The following is a 19,047-nucleotide window of genomic DNA, read 5'->3' as shown; positions in this document are numbered from 1 at the left end:
AAGTTTGCTTCACGTTCAAAAATATCGAATCGTGTCTGATTGATCGGTTCATTGGAGCAGACCAATCAGAGCGCCGAACGCGGTAACATTTCGTTATCTTTAAACGTAAAGCAAACTCGCACTACGCCCTCTTGGGATGGGATTGAGGACATGCAGATGGGAATTGACCAGCGTCACCCATACAATTTACAAATGTCAATTTACAAGGTCCCTTTCCAATCTTCAATTTCCCAATAACCCTTAAATTCCTAACTCCCAAAAGGCCGGCAACGCACTTGTAACGTTTCTGGTGTTTCGGGTGTCCATGGGCGGCGGCGATTGCTTACCATAAGATCCGTCTGTTTGTTCTGCAAAATAGAAATGGGAGAAAAGCATTATACCTAGATGCCTATAATTTTGAGGGAATCTAAGAACTTCATTATAAAAATTAACAGTTCTTTAAAGAAAATCCCCATTTCTTATACCTATATCAAAAAAACGATGGAGTTCTGTGTTCGATCATTGTTTTTAATCGATAAATATACGACTAGACAGCGAAAAACCTCCTCTATTACTTATTAATCATTAATACTCCGAACTATCACAAATGAACATAGAATTGCTTATGAAATTCATGACTTTTTTAGACATAAAAAGTTCAAATGTTGAATAAATAAATCTAGAAATTGAATATTTGCCTAAGATACTACGCAGTTCTGAATCTAATAATGCCTGGTCATTCATATGTCTAGAATAGAAAATTTGATTGACATCCCTACGTCATTTATCATTGACGACATTTCGATTATTTTTTTAAAGTCAGTAATAGCTCTCTTTCTGTCTCGTTGGTCGAGTGGTCGCAAGAGGGTAGGGTAAAGAACTGTTGGGCTTTTTTCGATTTTCCGAAATAAAACTCAGTAGTAGCACGGAGTCTGGAATTGTGCCTATTATATGGCTATAAGCTCACCCCCTATTACATAAGACTTATAACAGAAAGTGAAAAGTGGGTGTACGGTGTATAGCGGCATTACATGCCGTAATGTGCACCTCGCCTATTCCTTCAGAGAATAAAAAGGCGTGACGAGACGTTCTTAAACCTTTATAAATTATTTATTTATTTATACTTTATTGTACACCACATAAACACATAGGACATCATAACTAAGCATAGTGTACAATAGGCGGTCTTATTGCACAAGGCGAGTTCTTACAGAGAATCTTTGGATGGAGCTGAAATAGGAATTGTCTTTTATCTTAGCAAATACAACTGCAAATAGGCTAATCAATAATAATTAATTCATACACATACATATATTTATACTAACTTAAAACTGAAGTCTGATATGGTTCGTCTAGTGTACAAATCTATGTCTTACACACACATACGTACCTACTTTCCTAGCTACTAGGAAAGAAAGAAAGAAAACTAAATTATTCCTGAACTAAATAGTGCCATCACATGTCAGAATAACATTTAAAAAAAGAACTTTAAAAAAATCGAACCGTCTTTTTTTTCTTTTTTATTTAAAAAAGCCGTCGATCTCCCAGCCAGTTTATTTAAATGCGTAATCGATTAACATCTGTGCGTTTTGAAAGTCAATCGATTCATTTTGAAATCGACTGGGCACAGTCGATGGGGCTGCTGACTGGGGCTTGGTTTTGACCCTTCAACGGTTAGTATGGGACTAAAATGACCAATGTGTTTGTTTTAACCTGGCTTATTTTTTATAGTTAACTAGCAAACCCGGCGAATTGAATCGTTTCGAATTCAATTCGAATCATTAGCTGATTGATTGATTGATTGATGATTTTCTACTATAAACGGAACCCGAGACCTTTCCAACGAATCCAAAACCGTGGAATTCGGAATTCTGGAATTATAGCGTTAGGAAGGAAAACCCGATTTATTTTTATATTATAGTGACTTCTGCCGCCTTGGGCACGGCGAGAGGGGTCAGACTAGCCCGTTCCAACTTCTGCTTTTCGAACAGGAGCCCCGGTAACCCGCTAGGGAATCCGCAGCTCCGGAAATTATCTTGGAACCTTGCGTCTAGACTTCAGACTTTAGTTGACTTAGTTTCTATGAAAGTCATTACAGCCAGTTTTTAGATTTTTTATTCTCAATTTTTATTAGGCCTTTTTTTCTAATAGGAACTTAACAGCCCCATTATATGATACAAAATTAAATGATGAATGATATAGGTACACAGAAAGCAGCTAAACCAGGTTTAGCTTGCCCTTAAACTTAAACTTAAAAAAGAAATGGTTCCAGCCAGTTAAAAGGATCACTTACCATCCATCAAATCAATTTAATCAAAATTATCTTTAGCAACGAATTATATTTAGATAACTTGGAAAAGGTAAATACCACAACGTATTTATTAGATACATCAATTTACATAATACTATTATTTCTATACCAATTCTAATATAAACATAATAATACCAAAAACATTCTGTAAAGGAACCAAGTCTCGCACCTCAGTTTTTCTGCCGTAAAATGTTGTGTAATACCAAGTCGGTTATTTTATTTATCGTGAAAACACAAGTATATGTACTTGTAATTCATGATTGACTGCACGATTGGTGCGATGGCTGGGCAACCAGCTGCCGCGCAATGTGTAGTGGGTCCGATTCCCGCACGGAGGAACTCTTTGTGTGATCCACAAATTGTTGTTTTGGGTCTGGGTGTCATGTGTATTTGAACTTGTATGTTTATAAACGCACCCACGACACGGGAGAAAACACTAGTGTAAGCAACGTTTTTTTAAAAAAATAGAAATAGAAAAGAATACGAATCAGTGACAAAATTTCGAAACTTTAACAAGTTATAATTCTTAAAGTAATAGTTCAAATTCAATGGATATTCAAATGTACTATGTTTGTACAATGCCTGATTAGTATCTGAAAATTCAGGCTTCCTGTTTTATCCACAACAAAGCCATAGGCGGTCGAAATTGGCCTGAATGGCTTCGAGAATAGGATGGTACGGCCGTACCGCTTCTTTGCTCGACTTGGCTGCACTACCGTGCCCCCATATGTACCTAAAACCGTGATCAAATTAACTCATTCTTTTTGTTTTATTTTTATGAATTCGTCGAACAAAATAACTAAAGTTAGTTACTTACATAACGGATTTAATTTTGATTTATTACAATTGCGGTTTTAAAATCATTACTATTTATGTTGTGGGTAAATCCAAAAACAAATCTCACACATTTATTGTGGGTTTGCCCAATAAAACAAGATCCGTGAACATAATTAAATCCGTTAGTTAGTTAGTTAGTTTAATTAAATACGTAATATACAAAAATAAACTCATCACTATTCTTACTTAAGTATTGGCGGAGCTGCGGACTGCCTAGCGGATTTACCAGGGTTCCGGCTCGAAAAGCAGGAACAGGAACGGGGTAAAAAAAAGAGTCTCTCCGCCTTAGGTTAAGCGAGAGAGTGTCAGACTCTTACTGACTAAAAACCACCCCGTTCCTACTTCTACTCTTTGAGCCGAAGCCCCGGTAAACCCACTAGATAGTCCACAGCTCCGAATTGGGCATCAGTCCGATTACATAGTACATTTAAGTCTCTTATTAAAAAAAAACTGAAAAGCTTTACCTCGGTCATCGACCTTTTCAGGGATCAGACAACTAAAGAGGCAACTAATGAAAATTAATACTTTAAATACACGTGTAGTCTAGATAAACAACATTGTTATAGTCCAAGCTATTTATTCTAACTTCAAAAAACTAATTTCAAACCTAAACTGGATTTCCAGCGAAACTATAATTTAAATTCTCTCACGTTCAATTAAAAGTTAAACATTGAAAATTAAGGTTTTGTTAGCTGGAGGTATTAAGAAACCTCCTCACCTATTTTTAGACCCAAATCTATTATCGCCTCTTTAAACAAAATGAAGCTTCACTCGACGAAAAGTTTAATTTGATCCCTAAAATAGATGCGGTTAAGTCAAAATGTAAGTTGAGAATTTAATTTTAACTTGTAACGCGATATAATGGATTATTTAATAAAAAATAATCGCTTGTTTGTTTGTGTAATATTAAACCAATTTGGAACACCATCCCCACTTATGTTTATAATTATAATTAAATGAAGTATATACGAAAATAATAACGTGCCTTTGTTTATCCAAAAGGGTACACATTAAAGGTAAGCGTCCACAGGCCCGCATCGTACGTATCGTACGCAACGGATTTTAGTTTGTCTTGTATAGAAACTCATACAACTGCGTCCACTGATCCGCATCGTACGGACCGCATCATCAGTAGTGCCTACATGCGATGCGTACTGATGACGTCATACGGAATGCGTACGATGCGGGCCTGTGGACGCTTACCTTAAAAAAGAGTTCTACTTACTTTTGCACGCCTTGAAGTCCATTTAAATATGGAACATAAAGGAACAATAGGGATGATGACGAGGTATGAAAATTAAAAATCTATTTAGTCCGTCAGTTAGGTAATTAAAATTATAAGACACGTATTTTTTGTCGTTTAAAATAATAATACTTAGATATGAGAAAAAATAGGATTGGGAGCATATACGTCATATCTACTTAAAAAATAAAAGATATGGGTATAAAGTTTTAAAATCTATACTAATATATTACAAAGCTGAAGAGTTTGTTTGTTTGATTGTTTGTTTGTTTGTTTGTTTGTTTGAACGCGCTAATCTCAGGAACTACTGGTCCGATTTGAATAATTCTTTTTGTGTTGGATAGCGCATTTTTCGAGGAAGGTTATAGGCTATATATCATCACGCCACGTTCAGTAGGAACTGAGCAGTGCGGGTGAAACCGCGCGGAAGTAGCTAGTATTCTATAAGACGGACATTAAAATCTTCTATTCCATTCGCGACCAAAGAAATGCCTATATTCTACAATGTAATGTTACAATAAATATGCAAATATATGCAAGACTGTGGAAATACTTACCTTCTAAAAAATATACTACAAAAAAGTTTACTCCGAGAAATATCAACTATGGGACATAATATACCCGGCAAGCGAAGTAGGGTTTTGACCTCGATATTGCTTATTATCATGAAATGAAAAAGACATGTTAATGCTTCAGTTCTAGAACAAAAGTTTCAGCAGATGGGCACACTACAAGGACATTGGATTTCCAACCCAGACGGACCTCTGGAATCTGGAATTTAATGGAATCCAGAATTACTCCATGATTATTCTGGATTCTGTTAACCAAAATACATAATGTTTAATTACCGTTATTTAATTATTACGTACATATATTGACGTGCCCCGTATATGGCAATAGGCTCACCACCTATTACATGGGACTTACAACATAAATTGTGAAAAGTGGGTGTACATTGCACAGTGGCATTACGTGTCATAATGTGCAGTTGTGCACCTATGCCTACCCCTTCGGGGATGAAATGCATGACGTTGCTTTTTTATTATTTAATTAATTAATTATCGATCTATGAACCGTTACTCAACTGGTATCAACCAAGATGTCTCATATTCAAGTCTCGTAGCTCTCAAAATATTTATTCCATCTTTATGGTTTAAAAATAATATTATTACTATGCGATTTCACGAAACTTTCTGCTTAGTCTAGTAAAACTGTGGAATAAGCTGTCGTCGGCGGTATTTTCGGACTGATACGACCTTTAAACCATAAAGAAAAGAGCGTATTCATTTTTAAAACATCGGCAACGCACTTGTATCTCTTCTAGCGTTGCGGGTGTCCATGGGCGGCGCTGATCGCTTACCATCAGGTGACCCGTCGGCTCGTTTACCCCCTATATCATAATGATTAAAGTCAGATATATTAGGTACACACTCTTAATCTTGATAAACCAATCAATATTAACTCATTAAAACCGTTTAACAAAAAAAAATACGTTTTATGTATACTTGTAATATAACTTTTAACCCTTAACAATATCGCCCTAGCAACTGTCTCCCACATACATACAACATACCGCTGATTCGTCCGCATTATTGCAGCTGACAGGCTCAATGAGCAAATATTGTCATAATCAAGTTAGCATCAGTAGCAATTTAGCTGGTATCACTAACCGAGCGGTGGTGTTCAGTGTTGCCTCAATTGAAATATCTTTAGGACTTTATATTTAGTCATTGGGCCGTTGAATTATTATCACACTATTATACTTAATATTATAAATATGAAATTTTGTTTTGATGTTTGTCCGTCAATCACGATGAAACTACTGAACGGATTTTGATGAAATTTGATATACAGATAGGTTATGATGGGTGATAGGATACCTTTTATCCTAAGGGAACACGACCGAAGCCGCTGGCAGAAGCGAGTTTAGTCATATTATTTTTTTGATAGAATGTTCACTGTTTTCTCATTGGGATCCAAATAAAAAAAAAAAAAAACAAAACAAATTTTTTTAATAAAAACCTGTAATGTTGTTACTATTGCAGTCTAGTTAGACATATTGACAGAAAAAAACTAAGAAGAAATCCTTTTGGAGTGATTTAGAAAGAGCCAATAGTTTTTTTCTAAAGGATTTACCTTACCGACAGACATCAAAAATATCGTATTATTTTATTAAGGTCTCAAAATCAATTTGAGTGTAATAAATAATACGCATAGCAACAAACTAATTTCATAATAATTTTCCGTGAAAATTTATCGCATAGCTGAATGCCAAATTCGTTTCATATAGGTAGGGTACGAGTATAATCAATTATTATTTCGCCCATTACCTATGCAAACATTCTTTCAAGTTAGGGTATTTTTAAACTCAGGCGTTATTGCATATAACTTTTGAAAAATAATCCCCTTATCTCTCTTCAAAATCGGTTAAGTAATTTAGGTGAAACAAACAAACAAAATTCTTACACTAAACAATAATAAGAACTATGACTAAAATATTTACAACTTAAAAATACCTAAAAAGAAATTAAAACTACTCGTAACTTAAAGCGTCGAAAAAATAATCATCATCGGAGTCGTGAGGGTACCTAAAAGACTGATTATTAATATGGTGCTAAAATTTATTTAGAAAATATATTATTTGGTGCACCTTTGTCAAATTCAAAGTCAAAATTATTTATTTCAAAAAGACCAGGAAGGCACTTTTGAACGTCAAATCTATGTACATTTATCTTATAAAAATGTATTTAAAATGGTACTGAAGAAGAATAGCTATTCATATCCAATAGTGGACGGTAACTGACTAAGATTCTACTAAAACTGTTTTCTATTTTGTGAACAAAATCAATACAACTACAAGTAGTCTCAATTAACACAGTTGTGCGAAATGAGCTTAAGATATCACTTAATAAGGGCAAAGAGAGACTGGCAATTTCAAGCTTAAGTATCTGACTTATACAAAGAAAAGAAATAATTAGTTTATCCCGGACGTATGAAAGAAAAAAAAACAATTAGTCATTTAGCTTTAGTCATTTACGCATAATAATTATTTTATTGAAGTGTTTTTTATTACAATAATTGTGTAATTTAAATTAATACGTGTTACATACTACACATACGCTAAATTTTTTACCAAAAACACATAGAGATAAACCTAGGTTTAATTCAATGTAAAAACGTATTTTTTTTACTAAAAGGATTAAAATATTTGATATTTGTAGGTTAAGTAATATTTTACACCTAATTTATTCTCATTTCACAATATTTTGCAATCTAAACACGCATGCATCATTCAAATAAAATTTTATCATAACCTAACTTTTTCAAAACTTTTAATTGACAAAAAAAGCAGGCAAAGACAATCACATAAATCCTTCTATTCTCGTAAAACAAGCGGGCAAAGGAAACTGCACATAATTCCTATACGAGTTGCAGTTTCAGTGAACGTATGGAACTTTCTTTGTTCATTACAAAGTCAATACGAATGCGATTTAAATTTTTCATGGCGCCCGTTCAATTGCGCTACCTCATTCGCCTATATAAGTTTGTGTTCTCTAATATCAGTTTTCATTCAGCGATCATTTCGACCGATGGTCTCGTGCTAAAAGGCGTTTACCCGGCCCGTGGTTCGTTCAGTGAATTAGAATTCAAAATTAGAACGCATTTATTTTTTTTATTAGAGATATTTTTTTTATTTTTTATTTTCGTCCTGTGATTGTGCTTTTGTTTTTTGGTAGTTTATTTTTTTTATTTAACTTAAAAATTAAGTGACGTTTTTGACGGATACGAGTGGCGGGAATTTTGACAGGTATTTTTATTTTGTTTTGTTTTATTTTCGTTTTATTATTTTTTATGTATTATCGATTTTTTTATTATTTTATGTTACTTGGGATTGTTTTAAATATAATTTTATGGTAAATTGCAATGAAAAAGGTGTTAAGGACTGGCGTGAACATGTAATTTTGATATTAAATAAATAAAAAATTGTACAAACCTTAATTCGTCTTAGTTTTTAAAATCTTATATGTCATCGTTGATTAAAGGATTCGTAATATTACGAGTTTTAAATTTAAATTGCGTAAAACACGATATGAATTTAGCACTGTAACTGTAATGTAGGAGTGACAACGCTTTTAAGCTCTTCAGTACTGATTCATAATCTTTTCATGACTGACTCTTCAGTCATGAAAATATTTACAGCAGTTACTTTACCACCGTAAATACTTTACTGAAAAACATGTTGAAAAAATCATACTGCCACTTTTATAATAAAATATCACACTAGTATTAAAAATGTGAAAGCTGGTTTGTTTGGATCTTTGGATATTCTCCGTTAATCACGCTGAAACTACTGAACGGATTTTGATGAAATTGGTATTAATATTATGCCACGAGTACACGGGCGAAGTTGCTGGCAGAAGGAGGTTACATATAGAAAAAATAAAGACTAATAGATTTAAAAATGCTTTAAAATTCTTTGCATCCAACTAAGTACCAATATCCTTATTACCAGTCCGTCTCCGTCCACTGTTTTTATTTTATTTTTGATGTGCGAAAATCATCCAATATCTTCTCTCGGCTTCTCCCGCCAGCGTGGCGAGAGAGAATGTCAGACTCTTACTGACTAAAAACCACCCCGTTCCTACTCCTGCTTTTCGAGCCGGAGCCACGGTAAACCCGCTAGGTAGTCCGCAGCTCCGGTCCATTCACTGCTGGACTTAAGTTTCTCTGATAGCACGCCACACAGTTCAATCTTTAGTTCCTCACATATACAAAAAGCCTTCAAAACATCAATGTCACGATTAAATGACACACAATTGTAACAGTTACTCATCAAGCTATACAAAACAATTTTATCATGGTCTCGCTTTGTATAACATTACCGCATATAGACAGGTCAGTTTATACTGGTTGTTCATAGCTTGATATGTAACTGTTTGTACATAATGAATCACATATTGATATCATCACAGTTATATAATATACAATTACAATAATTCTAATTCTAATCACATAGTTTTTTATCGATTTTACGTGACTTGAGTAGAATTCTTTAATATAGGTGTCTATGTAAGTAGTAACTGAACGATTTTACCTGTAGTAAGTACTCCTCTTAAATAAAGTCGCTTCGGAGTTGCGGATTACCTAGCGGGTTTACCGGGGCTCCGGCTCGAAAAGCAGGAGTAGGAACGGGGTGGTTTCTAGTCAGTAAGAGTCACTGACGCTCCTTCTCGTCTCGCCCAAGGCAAGAGAAGTCATTGGATGATTTTCCCCCGTGTAATAATATTAACAAAGACTCGTGCCAAAATTTAATTCCAATCGGATAAGCAATTCCAGAGATTGAAGTGTTTAAACGAACATAAATACTTTAAATTTTATTGTTATTTTCAAAGGGTTGGTATCCAACCGTTTAACAATAAAGAATTCATTAAAAGCTCTAGTAAACTTTTATAAGTAGGTAAGGACATACAATATAAGGCTGAAAACAGTTTAGCTTCAAAATAAAGCTCTTTTAAGCTATAGTATTAGGCTGCCGTCTACCAGAGCGGAGAAACGTAGAAATATTTAGGAAGGAAGGAATGCTGGGCGATCTATTGTAATGATATTACATCAGTAATAAATATTTAATATTTGTATTCAATATTTAGTTGATTTAAAATGTTTTTCGATAAATAAGTTTAGTATACGATGGGGCTAACGTAACCTATCAACTGCTTGACTGCCAGTATACCAGACACAATTAAAAATACGTTGTGTCTCATGTGGATCCACGTTTTGGCACACGACGTGTTAAAAACCCGCTAAAATTAGATAGAAAAAAAAATCATTTATCGCCAAGCCTTATAAATCTTAAATTGATTTTTAATCTTAAAGATCACAGAATTCCCCTATAATACCTACTTGTTACAATCAAATCGTAAAAAGTGTTGACCAGTTCAAACCAGCTTATCTTTTACTATCAAGTCGTTTCCTGTAGTGCCACGTGTAGATTACGATACTAGTAGTAAGGTAAATGCTACTGTAATGTACCACCTCTTGTTGGTAACTTTTTTAACTGAGTATATAACATAATATGTAATGAAAGAAAGAAAGAAGTGTGTAAGAACAGTGGCAATTGGCGTTCCATTGTCTCTGCCTACCCCATGGGAGACAGGCGTGAGGTAATGTATGTATGTATATATGTAATGAAATAAATAAATAAAACACGACAGCATTTCATCCCCATCATATAGATGGTTGGCAGGTCACAACTGTGCATTTCTCACCAAACTTTCTGCATCGCACAGCAAAACTGTGGAATGAGCTGCCGTCGTCGGCGGTATTTTTTAACGACGACCTTCAAACCTTCAAAAAAAGAGCATATTTCTTTTTAAAAAGCCGACAATGCATGTGTGACTCCTCTGGTGTTGCGGGTTACATGAAAAAGTGCAATGGAATTAAAATCTGTGCATAATAGCAAAATGCTATTAATATTTTTTTATGGAATAGCAGACGAGACGTGGAAATAATGTCCAAATATTTAACGTATAAATAATGTAAGTAGAGAGAACTTCCCAAAATTTCTACTGAGATACCAAAAAAACCGCGATTTTTCTACCAGACACAAAACTCGCAGACAAAACGTCAATTATAACATTACGATCCACACCAGCTCATTACAATCCACAGCCAGACATCGGTCTCTCATTACCACACAGTTACCTAATTAATCTATAATTAAAACTATAGTATTATGACGTATAACACTCGGTAAGGGAACTCCCAGTGACGTGTTCAAATTCATTGATAAACTTAATCAGGTACAAAGATAATTTATAATCTGTTAACCAAACAATAGACAGTCAAATGTACGTCAGAACACATATTAGTCGCTTCGCTTCAAGCTTCCTTGTGCGAACTGCTAGGGAGTGGAACTCCTTGCCGGAGTCTGTGTTTCCTGATGGGTATAACCTGGGTATCTTCAAGGCCCGAGTGAATAGGTTGCTTATGGGCAGACGTGCTCCATCGTAGGCCGCATCATCACTTACCATCAGACGAGATAGCGGCCAAACGTCGACCCATTAAATGTAAAAAAAAATAACTAATTTGAATTTTAAAAGGAAAAAGAATTAATTATTAAGTTATCGGCTTTGCATCGTGTCGCGGAATGCTACTCATGAATATGAGCCTCTAGCATGGCTTGAAACTAGTCGAGTTCCTTGTCAAACAGTTACGTGAGTAAGCTGGTAACATAATAATTAATTTAGTATGTCTCACGAAAGTTATAATAAAATTATAGGGAAAATAATTGTTTTTTTTTTAATCACAGTTCAGTTAATGTTTTACCTAGGTTAAAAGTTTATCTTGGGTTTTTCATTATAAAAATTCATTAATACTTATAGTGAAAAAAATTTAGTCTAGATATACTTATTTTAGGTTATTGTTATCTTTATTAAAGTATACTATCTTAAAGTATAAATTTTCCCAATTCCAATTCCCCAACAACCTTTAAATTCCTAACCCCCAAAAGGCCGGCAACGCACTTATAACGCCTCTGATGTTTCAGGCATCCATGGGCGGTAGCGATTGCTTAATATCAGATAATCCGTCTGCTCGTTTACCGGCTTATACCAGGAATGTTAGGAATTTAAGGGTTGTTGACGAATCGGAGATGATTAGGAAGATTAGGAAGTAAATGGGCCTCCGGAAACCTCACTCACAACGCAAGCGTTGTTTCATTCACAACAGTCAACAAACGTAAATAAAATTAGTCGATAACCAAAAAAACTTTAAATAATCTGATGGCCACCAAGGCGACACCTACCCTAATTCACATGTCTCGGGACTGTCGCTAAGCGGAAGAACATAAAAATTCCTTTAAAAAGGGATCCTTTATTACCTTTTAACGTGTTTGCAGTATGAATCATTCTGCCTTTAGGGCAGTGGTTGCCAACCGGCTGGTCCGCAAACCACCCACAGGCCGCAAAACAAAAAAAATGGTCTGCAAAATGAAAAAATTGTCATAAAGCAACATCGTTGTACAATTTTTATAATAACTATCGTGAGACATACTAAATTAACTAAGAATCACGGTTTACTTACGTACATTTATGGAGAAAAACTCTACTAGTTTCGACTACTACTAGTAATCACTATCAGCCTAACCTAATGTCTACCAGTAGGCTGCGTAACGTCGCCGCGTCTGCGCACGCTGCTCATGATGAAGAGTCCCTCTGTTACTCGAAACTAGTAAAGCTTTTCTCTATTAATGTACGTGAGTAAACCATGATTTTTAGTTAATCTTAGTCCAATATTCACGGTTAAAACTCGAATTAAACTTATGTCAAAGGAGATAACTAAGAGAAGCAACCGATTCCTATAATCCGAAAATCACTATTTGTATGAGCTTGCAATTACTTAACTTAACCTTAACAAAATAACAAATAAATGGAACAAGCTTAATAAAACCGTTTAAAATAGCGGTACATACATACATACATATCGTCACGCCTTTAATCCCCGAAGGGGTAGGCAGAGATACACATTATGGCACGTAATGCCACTGTGTACACCCACTTTTCACAATTTATGTTGTAAGTCCCATGTAATAGGTTAAAAAAGCGGTTCTCAACTAAAAAAAAAGGTTGAGAACCCCTGCTTTAGGAAGACCCTTTTTTACAACAGTGCCACGCCTCCAAAATATCTGACGTTTGTCAGTAATTTGGAAAAAAACTCTTGCGCATGTATATTGTATACATTCTGTGAAATGTTGAATGAGATAAGATTTGAATCTGTAAGCTTGAAATGTGACAATGCCTTTTTAAAGTTGTTGTAGTTGTTCTCCGAATTTAAGGAGTGCACCTTTTTTGCATGCTGATGAAATTATGTTATCGGCTTACTCACGTAACTGTTTGACGAGGAACTCGACTAGTTTCAAGCCATGCTAGAGGCTCATATTCATGAGCAGCATTCCGCATCGTGTTCCTCGTCGAGTTTCTCGTGAAACAGTTACGTGATTAAGCCTATAATAACTTTGGTAATAATTGATTTAAATTTTTAACTTTTTCTTTGGAAAGTTTAATAAATACAGTGCCTGTCGAGTTAGAGTGCAGAGTCAATATTTTGCCAGATAACAAGTCCATTTAATACATTTTACGGATGCAAGAAAAGAGCGTATTCCTTATTGAAAGGCCGGCATTGCACCTGTGGCTCCTCTGATGTTGCGGGTGTCCATGGGCGGTGATGATCGTTTAGCATCAGGTGACCCGTTTGCTCGTTTGCCAATGATCCTAATAATATTTTGCAAAACCCGGCGCGAAATAGAAAATACTATTTTCACACCCCGTCATCATCTCTATTAGAGAATCAATGCTAGTTCTGATACCTATACATAACATAGAAAAGAAATAAGAACATCAATCACATCTTTTATTTATTTATCCATAGGTTACTAATTTATACCACCAAAGTTAATCAACACACCGTTAATCTCCTGTCCTTTTTTTCTATTTTTTTCTTCTTTTTTGTTTTGTTGTTTTTTTTTTTAACATTGCCCCACATTAGGATTTTCTCCTGTGTCGTGGGTGCGTTTACAAACATACAAGTTCACATACACATCACGCCCAGACCCGGAACAACAATCTGTGGATCACACAAAGAGTTGTTCCGTGCGGGAATCGAACCCGCGACACGTTGCACGGCAGCCAGTTCCCCAGCCACCGCGCCAACCGTGCAGTCAAACATTTTTGTAACGTTTTTGTAACAATAATTTTCTTATTGTTCCAGATAAGTCGCCACCAAGAATCTCTACAGTATTATATCTACGTACGTTTAGTAATTTATTGAGCAATGCATCTGGTGCTGCTGTTCACCGCGTCCCTGCTCGGCCTGAGCCGCTGCGCCAACGTCAACAAACACATGAGGCTACTCTCAGACTTAGATAATCATATTGAACATAATGGTGAGTTTTTAACGTAATGGAATGTAATATAACGTAATGTAATATAACATAACGTAATGTAATTTGTCGATTATTTCGAACTTAGCATATCATTACGCAACTCTTCGAAAAGTTCATACAGGGGAGCAAATATAAAAGCAACATAAAAAAATATTACTGACTTTTCAGTTATGTTATAAAGCCCATAATCGTGCGTTCCATGTATGTATGTAAATAGAAACGAACCTATTGTCATACACTGAAACCATTCTTAACCAAATTAATATTATAATATTATAGTAAAAAAAGTTTTTACCTATATTAATTCTGTAACATCATGTCTGCGACATACAGCTTCTTACGAGCTTTTAATATATAAAGTGTAACTAGCGACATCTCTTAAAGAATAGACGAACTACCAAACAAAAATATACGAACCGCCATTTTTTTAAATTACTTTTAAAAACATAGTATTTAAATATTTTTTATTATTTTCCAGTAGCTCAAAACAGCTTACAATCCAGTGCCCGCCGCTTTCTCACGATAACGCAGCGCCCCGAAGCGATGTACACGCACTCTCGCGGCGAAATGTTGGAACTAACGTGTGACGCGGTCGGCGTGCCAGCGCCCTCTATACACTGGTTTAAAAACGACGCTCCGGTTTATGAGGTAAGAGACGTAAAGAATTATTTTCATGTATTAATAATTAAATAGAATAAATTAATCAAAATTAATATCTATATTAATATACCTACTTTTGTTTGTAATATAAAATTAGAATAACCATAGAATTTTATTCTTTCTTCATAATTATTGTACATTGTTAAGGGGTATTGAGAGAAATAAATAAATATTATTATTATTAATTTTGAAACGAATAAGTTAGACTTTCAAACGTCTACGTTAAGCTTAAATAAAATAAAAAAACAATTTTACTTGGTGTAATTAAAATTGTAACACAATAACTCTCCTACTCCCTACTAGATGGCAGCACTAGTAACATTGAAATATTTTCTTTGCAGTATGACGTAGAATCAAATGAACTAATAGACAGTAATCCGAGTTCTCTTGCGCGGGTCATTTCGACCCTGTTGGTAACGAGGACGTCGGGTCATGACATTTACACGTGCCTCGTCACTTCGGGCACCAAAACTGCTAGAGCTACCACCGTTGTTTATGAAAAAGGTAAGGATGTGTTTTGAACGTCATTGTCGCTTAATTTTCGAATATTTTTATCGCTGTTGCAATGCAAAGTGAACTTTTAAGATTTATATTATCCAGTCTCTCGCTTACGTCATAAATTTAAATGAGTTTTAAACGCCAAACTATATTTTTTTCTTCATCTGTAGCTTTATTTTAAAAGCTATTAAAGACATTTGATATATTAAACACATATCTGTTTGTCTCTACAATTTATTATACATAAAGCTGAATGAAATTTCTGTAATAAAAAAAATTAATAAATAATTTTGTTTGAATAACGTAACAAAAGTTAAACAATTTTCTCTTCAAACTTTAAACAACTTCTCTCTACTCACCAACAGAGGGCAGCAGTATACCGTCGGAGCGCACCAAACTTCTACCTCTAGAGCCGCGCATAGTGGTCACTTACGAGATGTATGTGGACACGATGGGCAACAACATAGTGCTGCCTTGCCGGGTTAAGGGACACCCTAAACCCCACGTCACGTGGTTTGACAACAAGGGAATCCCTATTAGGAAAGATTCTTCAAGAATGAGGGTAAGTGTTCTTTAACGTTAAGAAAAAATAGTTTAAATTATTTTGGATAAAAACATAACATTTCTCTATAGATATTAAATTTAAAATAAATCCTTTTACATAAAGAATTAAAAACAATGAAAACCCCCTTTTTGGGATTTAAGAGTAGTTTAGAGCTGCGGACTACCTAGCGGGTTTACTAAAAGCAGGAGTAGGAACGGGGTAATTTTTAGTCTGACACTCCTCTCCCCGAGGCGGGGAGAAATTATTAGAAGATCCATCCCCCCCCCCATAGCTATAGGTAATTTTGTTGCATGAAACTTCCTCTAGTTTCTGTATTCCGTAAATATAATGATTAACTTTATAAATAAATGGTTGTACACAGGTGCTGCGTTCAGGCGAGCTAGTGATATCGTCTCTGCGCTGGAGCGACATGGGCGAGTTCACTTGCCAAGCCACCAACGTGTTCGGCTCACAACTCGCTAAGACGTTCGTTTATCCAGCTAAAGTAAGTATTTCCACTAGTAACTTCGTTGGAGTTAATAGAACATCATTTTTCCATTCTCCCCTGTCAAAAAATTCATTGTAAACATAGGTAATATTAGCGTCTTAAATAACATTTTTAGCCCTTATCAGCCCCTATCTCTATTAGCTGGTATCAGCACACACTTCTTCTTCTTAATTTAATAAGCCTTCTAATCATAATACATAAATTCGAAACCATTTTAAAATACTGTAGGTACAACTTACAATAAATTCCTTAGTAAAAAAATTACACTATATCTATTTGACAAAGAATTATTTGTACACTTTTTATTTTACTGCTTTAAAAAAATCTTATTAAATAGCTGTTTCAAAAACTCCAATTTAACCTGAAAACGACCTAGTACATATGTATAATATTTGTTCGATCTAAAAAAAATCTATGTTGGGTATAATAATATCTAATAATTAACTGTTTAAATGTTTTATTTTTATAATTATATATAAAAAATGTAATAATAGAAATAAATAAGTATAATAATTAACTGTTATAATTGTTTGTTCCAGGCCGGATAGACAGACAGACGCGCACACAGCGTCGAGTATACTTAACTGGATGTTCCTGGTACTAAATAAGTTTATATTAGGGCCGCACCACACTGCGCGCGACAAACGCTGCGATTTTAATACGATTATTGAAGTCTTCTTGTCTTGCTACTCACTAATATGAATTTTGAAATTGTGTTAGGTTCCTATAGCTGTTAATTGTTCTTAATCTGTTCTTATTTTTCCTTTTTTTACATATTGTTTATGTAACCGAGAAAATGTATTGATTCCATTGTAATTCGTGGTTAAAATTGTATCATAAAATCTAAGCAATAAGGATCATTTTGCTTTAAGTCGTTTATCTTTATGAGTTAGTATCTGCCTATCCATATTTTTTAGTTTTGTAAGCTATGAAATATTGTCTAAAGCAAGTCTTAAGACAAATCGACGGCTGGTCCGTCGTGCGATTAAACGCAGCGTTTCGTCACCAGTGTGTAACCACCTTAAGAATCGAGTCTGCCTATTATATTTTTATATTAATTTCGTTTTATTAAATTTTGTTATTTTAATAAAATAGAAAACTTAAAACATTTGTGCTAAATCTGAATAATAATGTAATATAATAATTTAATTATTAATAAAAAATGAATTTATGTGTGTCAATTAATAATTAATAGTTGCGATGTTGGGTACTTGTGAGAAATATTCAATTTTATGATTTTTTTTACTTAACTATTTTAATTTAAAATCACTTTTTATACAGAAAAGTAATGTAAACATGATAGAATATTGAGGTTTTTTTAAAACGTTGTTTCACACTAATATTTTCTCCTGTGTTTACAAACATACAAGTTCACATACACATGACACCCAGACCCGAAACAACAATTTATGTATCACACAGTGTTGCTTCAAGCGGCAATAGTAAAAATATTATACTGTAAACGCACTTATCTATTTAACAAAAGAAAATAATTATTATACTACCTATCTATAACTAAAGTAGTCAGCAAAAGAGGGGGAAGGAGAAAATTAAAAACCAAATTCAGTAGGGGGCAATAAGGAATGATGCCCATTTTCACCAGATCAACCCTGAGAAGGATTGGCTACAGAAAGCTCTGCATAGACAAGAGTGGAAGGAGGGTAGGGAGGCCTTTGCCCTGCAGTGGGACGATCATGGCTGAGGAAAACGAGAAGGAGAGACCTCCACAACAAATAATCATCATCATCATCAATCGGAAGACGTCCACTGCTGAACAAAGGCCTTCCCGCTTAGTCCTCCACAACATATAATAATGTCAAAGTCAAAGTCAAAATTATTTATTTCAAATAGACCAGGAAGGCACTTTTGAACGTCAAAGCAAATATAATAATATTAATAACGTCTGTCTGTCGGTCAGTCCTCTAGTTGCTCTATTTGCTCGTTCCAAAGTTTAGATTCCTATGGAGAAGAACGAGCAAGAAACTCCATAGGTTACTCTTTTTCTGTCCTCTATATAATTGCAAGTACCCAATACATAAGAAGTGATCGATTTTACTCGTAGATACATTTACTTATTGTTTCTTTATACTTTACTGTGATTCAGAATAATTACATGAAATAAACAAACGGACGAATTTATATCACTTGTTTTTATTTCTTTTGTGTATAGGGATTTTGTGTGAAGGAGTAGGTATACAATATGGCACAATGAACAATGTTTACCCACTTTTCATTTGTGTTATTAGTCCCATGTTATAGCGGTTGAGCCTATTGCCATATAATTTTCGAAAAACCGAAAAACGTCCAGTAATACTTTTTGCCCGACCCAGGAATTGAACCCGAGACCCCTTACCGAGCAGTCGCTCTTGCGATCACTCAACCAACGAGGCAGTCTAATTTCATTAAAATAATCGTAGTGGGCTTTAAGTGTGGGAGAGCCATGCTTCGGCACGAATGATCAATGGCATTCTGTGGCCATATATGTATGTATGTACGTTTATACTACTAAACTCCTAGGCTATATGTA

At 34.7% G+C, this 19,047-nt stretch overlaps 1 protein-coding gene and 1 long non-coding RNA gene across 6 annotated transcripts in view; both read left to right on the top strand.

Annotated features, from left to right (window-relative positions):
- LOC126911656 (uncharacterized) overlaps positions 1–18,659 on the top strand; it is a 229,375-nt gene extending 210,716 nt beyond the window's left edge. The window contains exon 2 of the long non-coding RNA XR_007706175.1: positions 18,512–18,659. This is a non-coding gene — a long non-coding RNA (uncharacterized LOC126911656). The remainder of the gene's footprint in view (positions 1–18,511) is intronic.
- Positions 1–18,659, top strand: part of LOC118276861 (neural/ectodermal development factor IMP-L2) — an 85,694-nt gene extending 67,035 nt beyond the window's left edge. For 3 of the 5 annotated variants that reach the window (XM_035595443.2, XM_035595444.2, XM_050699969.1), the window contains 6 exons: positions 14,136–14,310; positions 14,789–14,958; positions 15,312–15,474; positions 15,834–16,030; positions 16,395–16,517; positions 17,060–18,659. In XM_035595443.2, the coding sequence (XP_035451336.2) occupies positions 14,199–14,310; positions 14,789–14,958; positions 15,312–15,474; positions 15,834–16,030; positions 16,395–16,517; positions 17,060–17,068 (774 nt within the window). In that variant the 5' untranslated portion in view covers positions 14,136–14,198 and the 3' untranslated portion in view covers positions 17,069–18,659. Of the gene's footprint in view, positions 1–7,934; positions 8,179–14,135; positions 14,311–14,788; positions 14,959–15,311; positions 15,475–15,833; positions 16,031–16,394; positions 16,518–17,059 lie in introns of those variants that run through there. The other 2 variants (XM_035595445.2, XM_035595447.2) reach the window with 2 other exon arrangements.
- Positions 18,660–19,047: the final 388 nt, after the last annotated feature.

The sequence above is a fragment of the Spodoptera frugiperda genome, chromosome 17 (genome assembly GCF_023101765.2).
Source record: "Spodoptera frugiperda isolate SF20-4 chromosome 17, AGI-APGP_CSIRO_Sfru_2.0, whole genome shotgun sequence".
Taxonomy (NCBI): Eukaryota; Metazoa; Arthropoda; class Insecta; order Lepidoptera; family Noctuidae; genus Spodoptera; species Spodoptera frugiperda.
The sequence above is the reverse complement of the archived record's forward strand: the minus strand, read 5'-3'. Positions and strand labels throughout refer to the sequence as shown.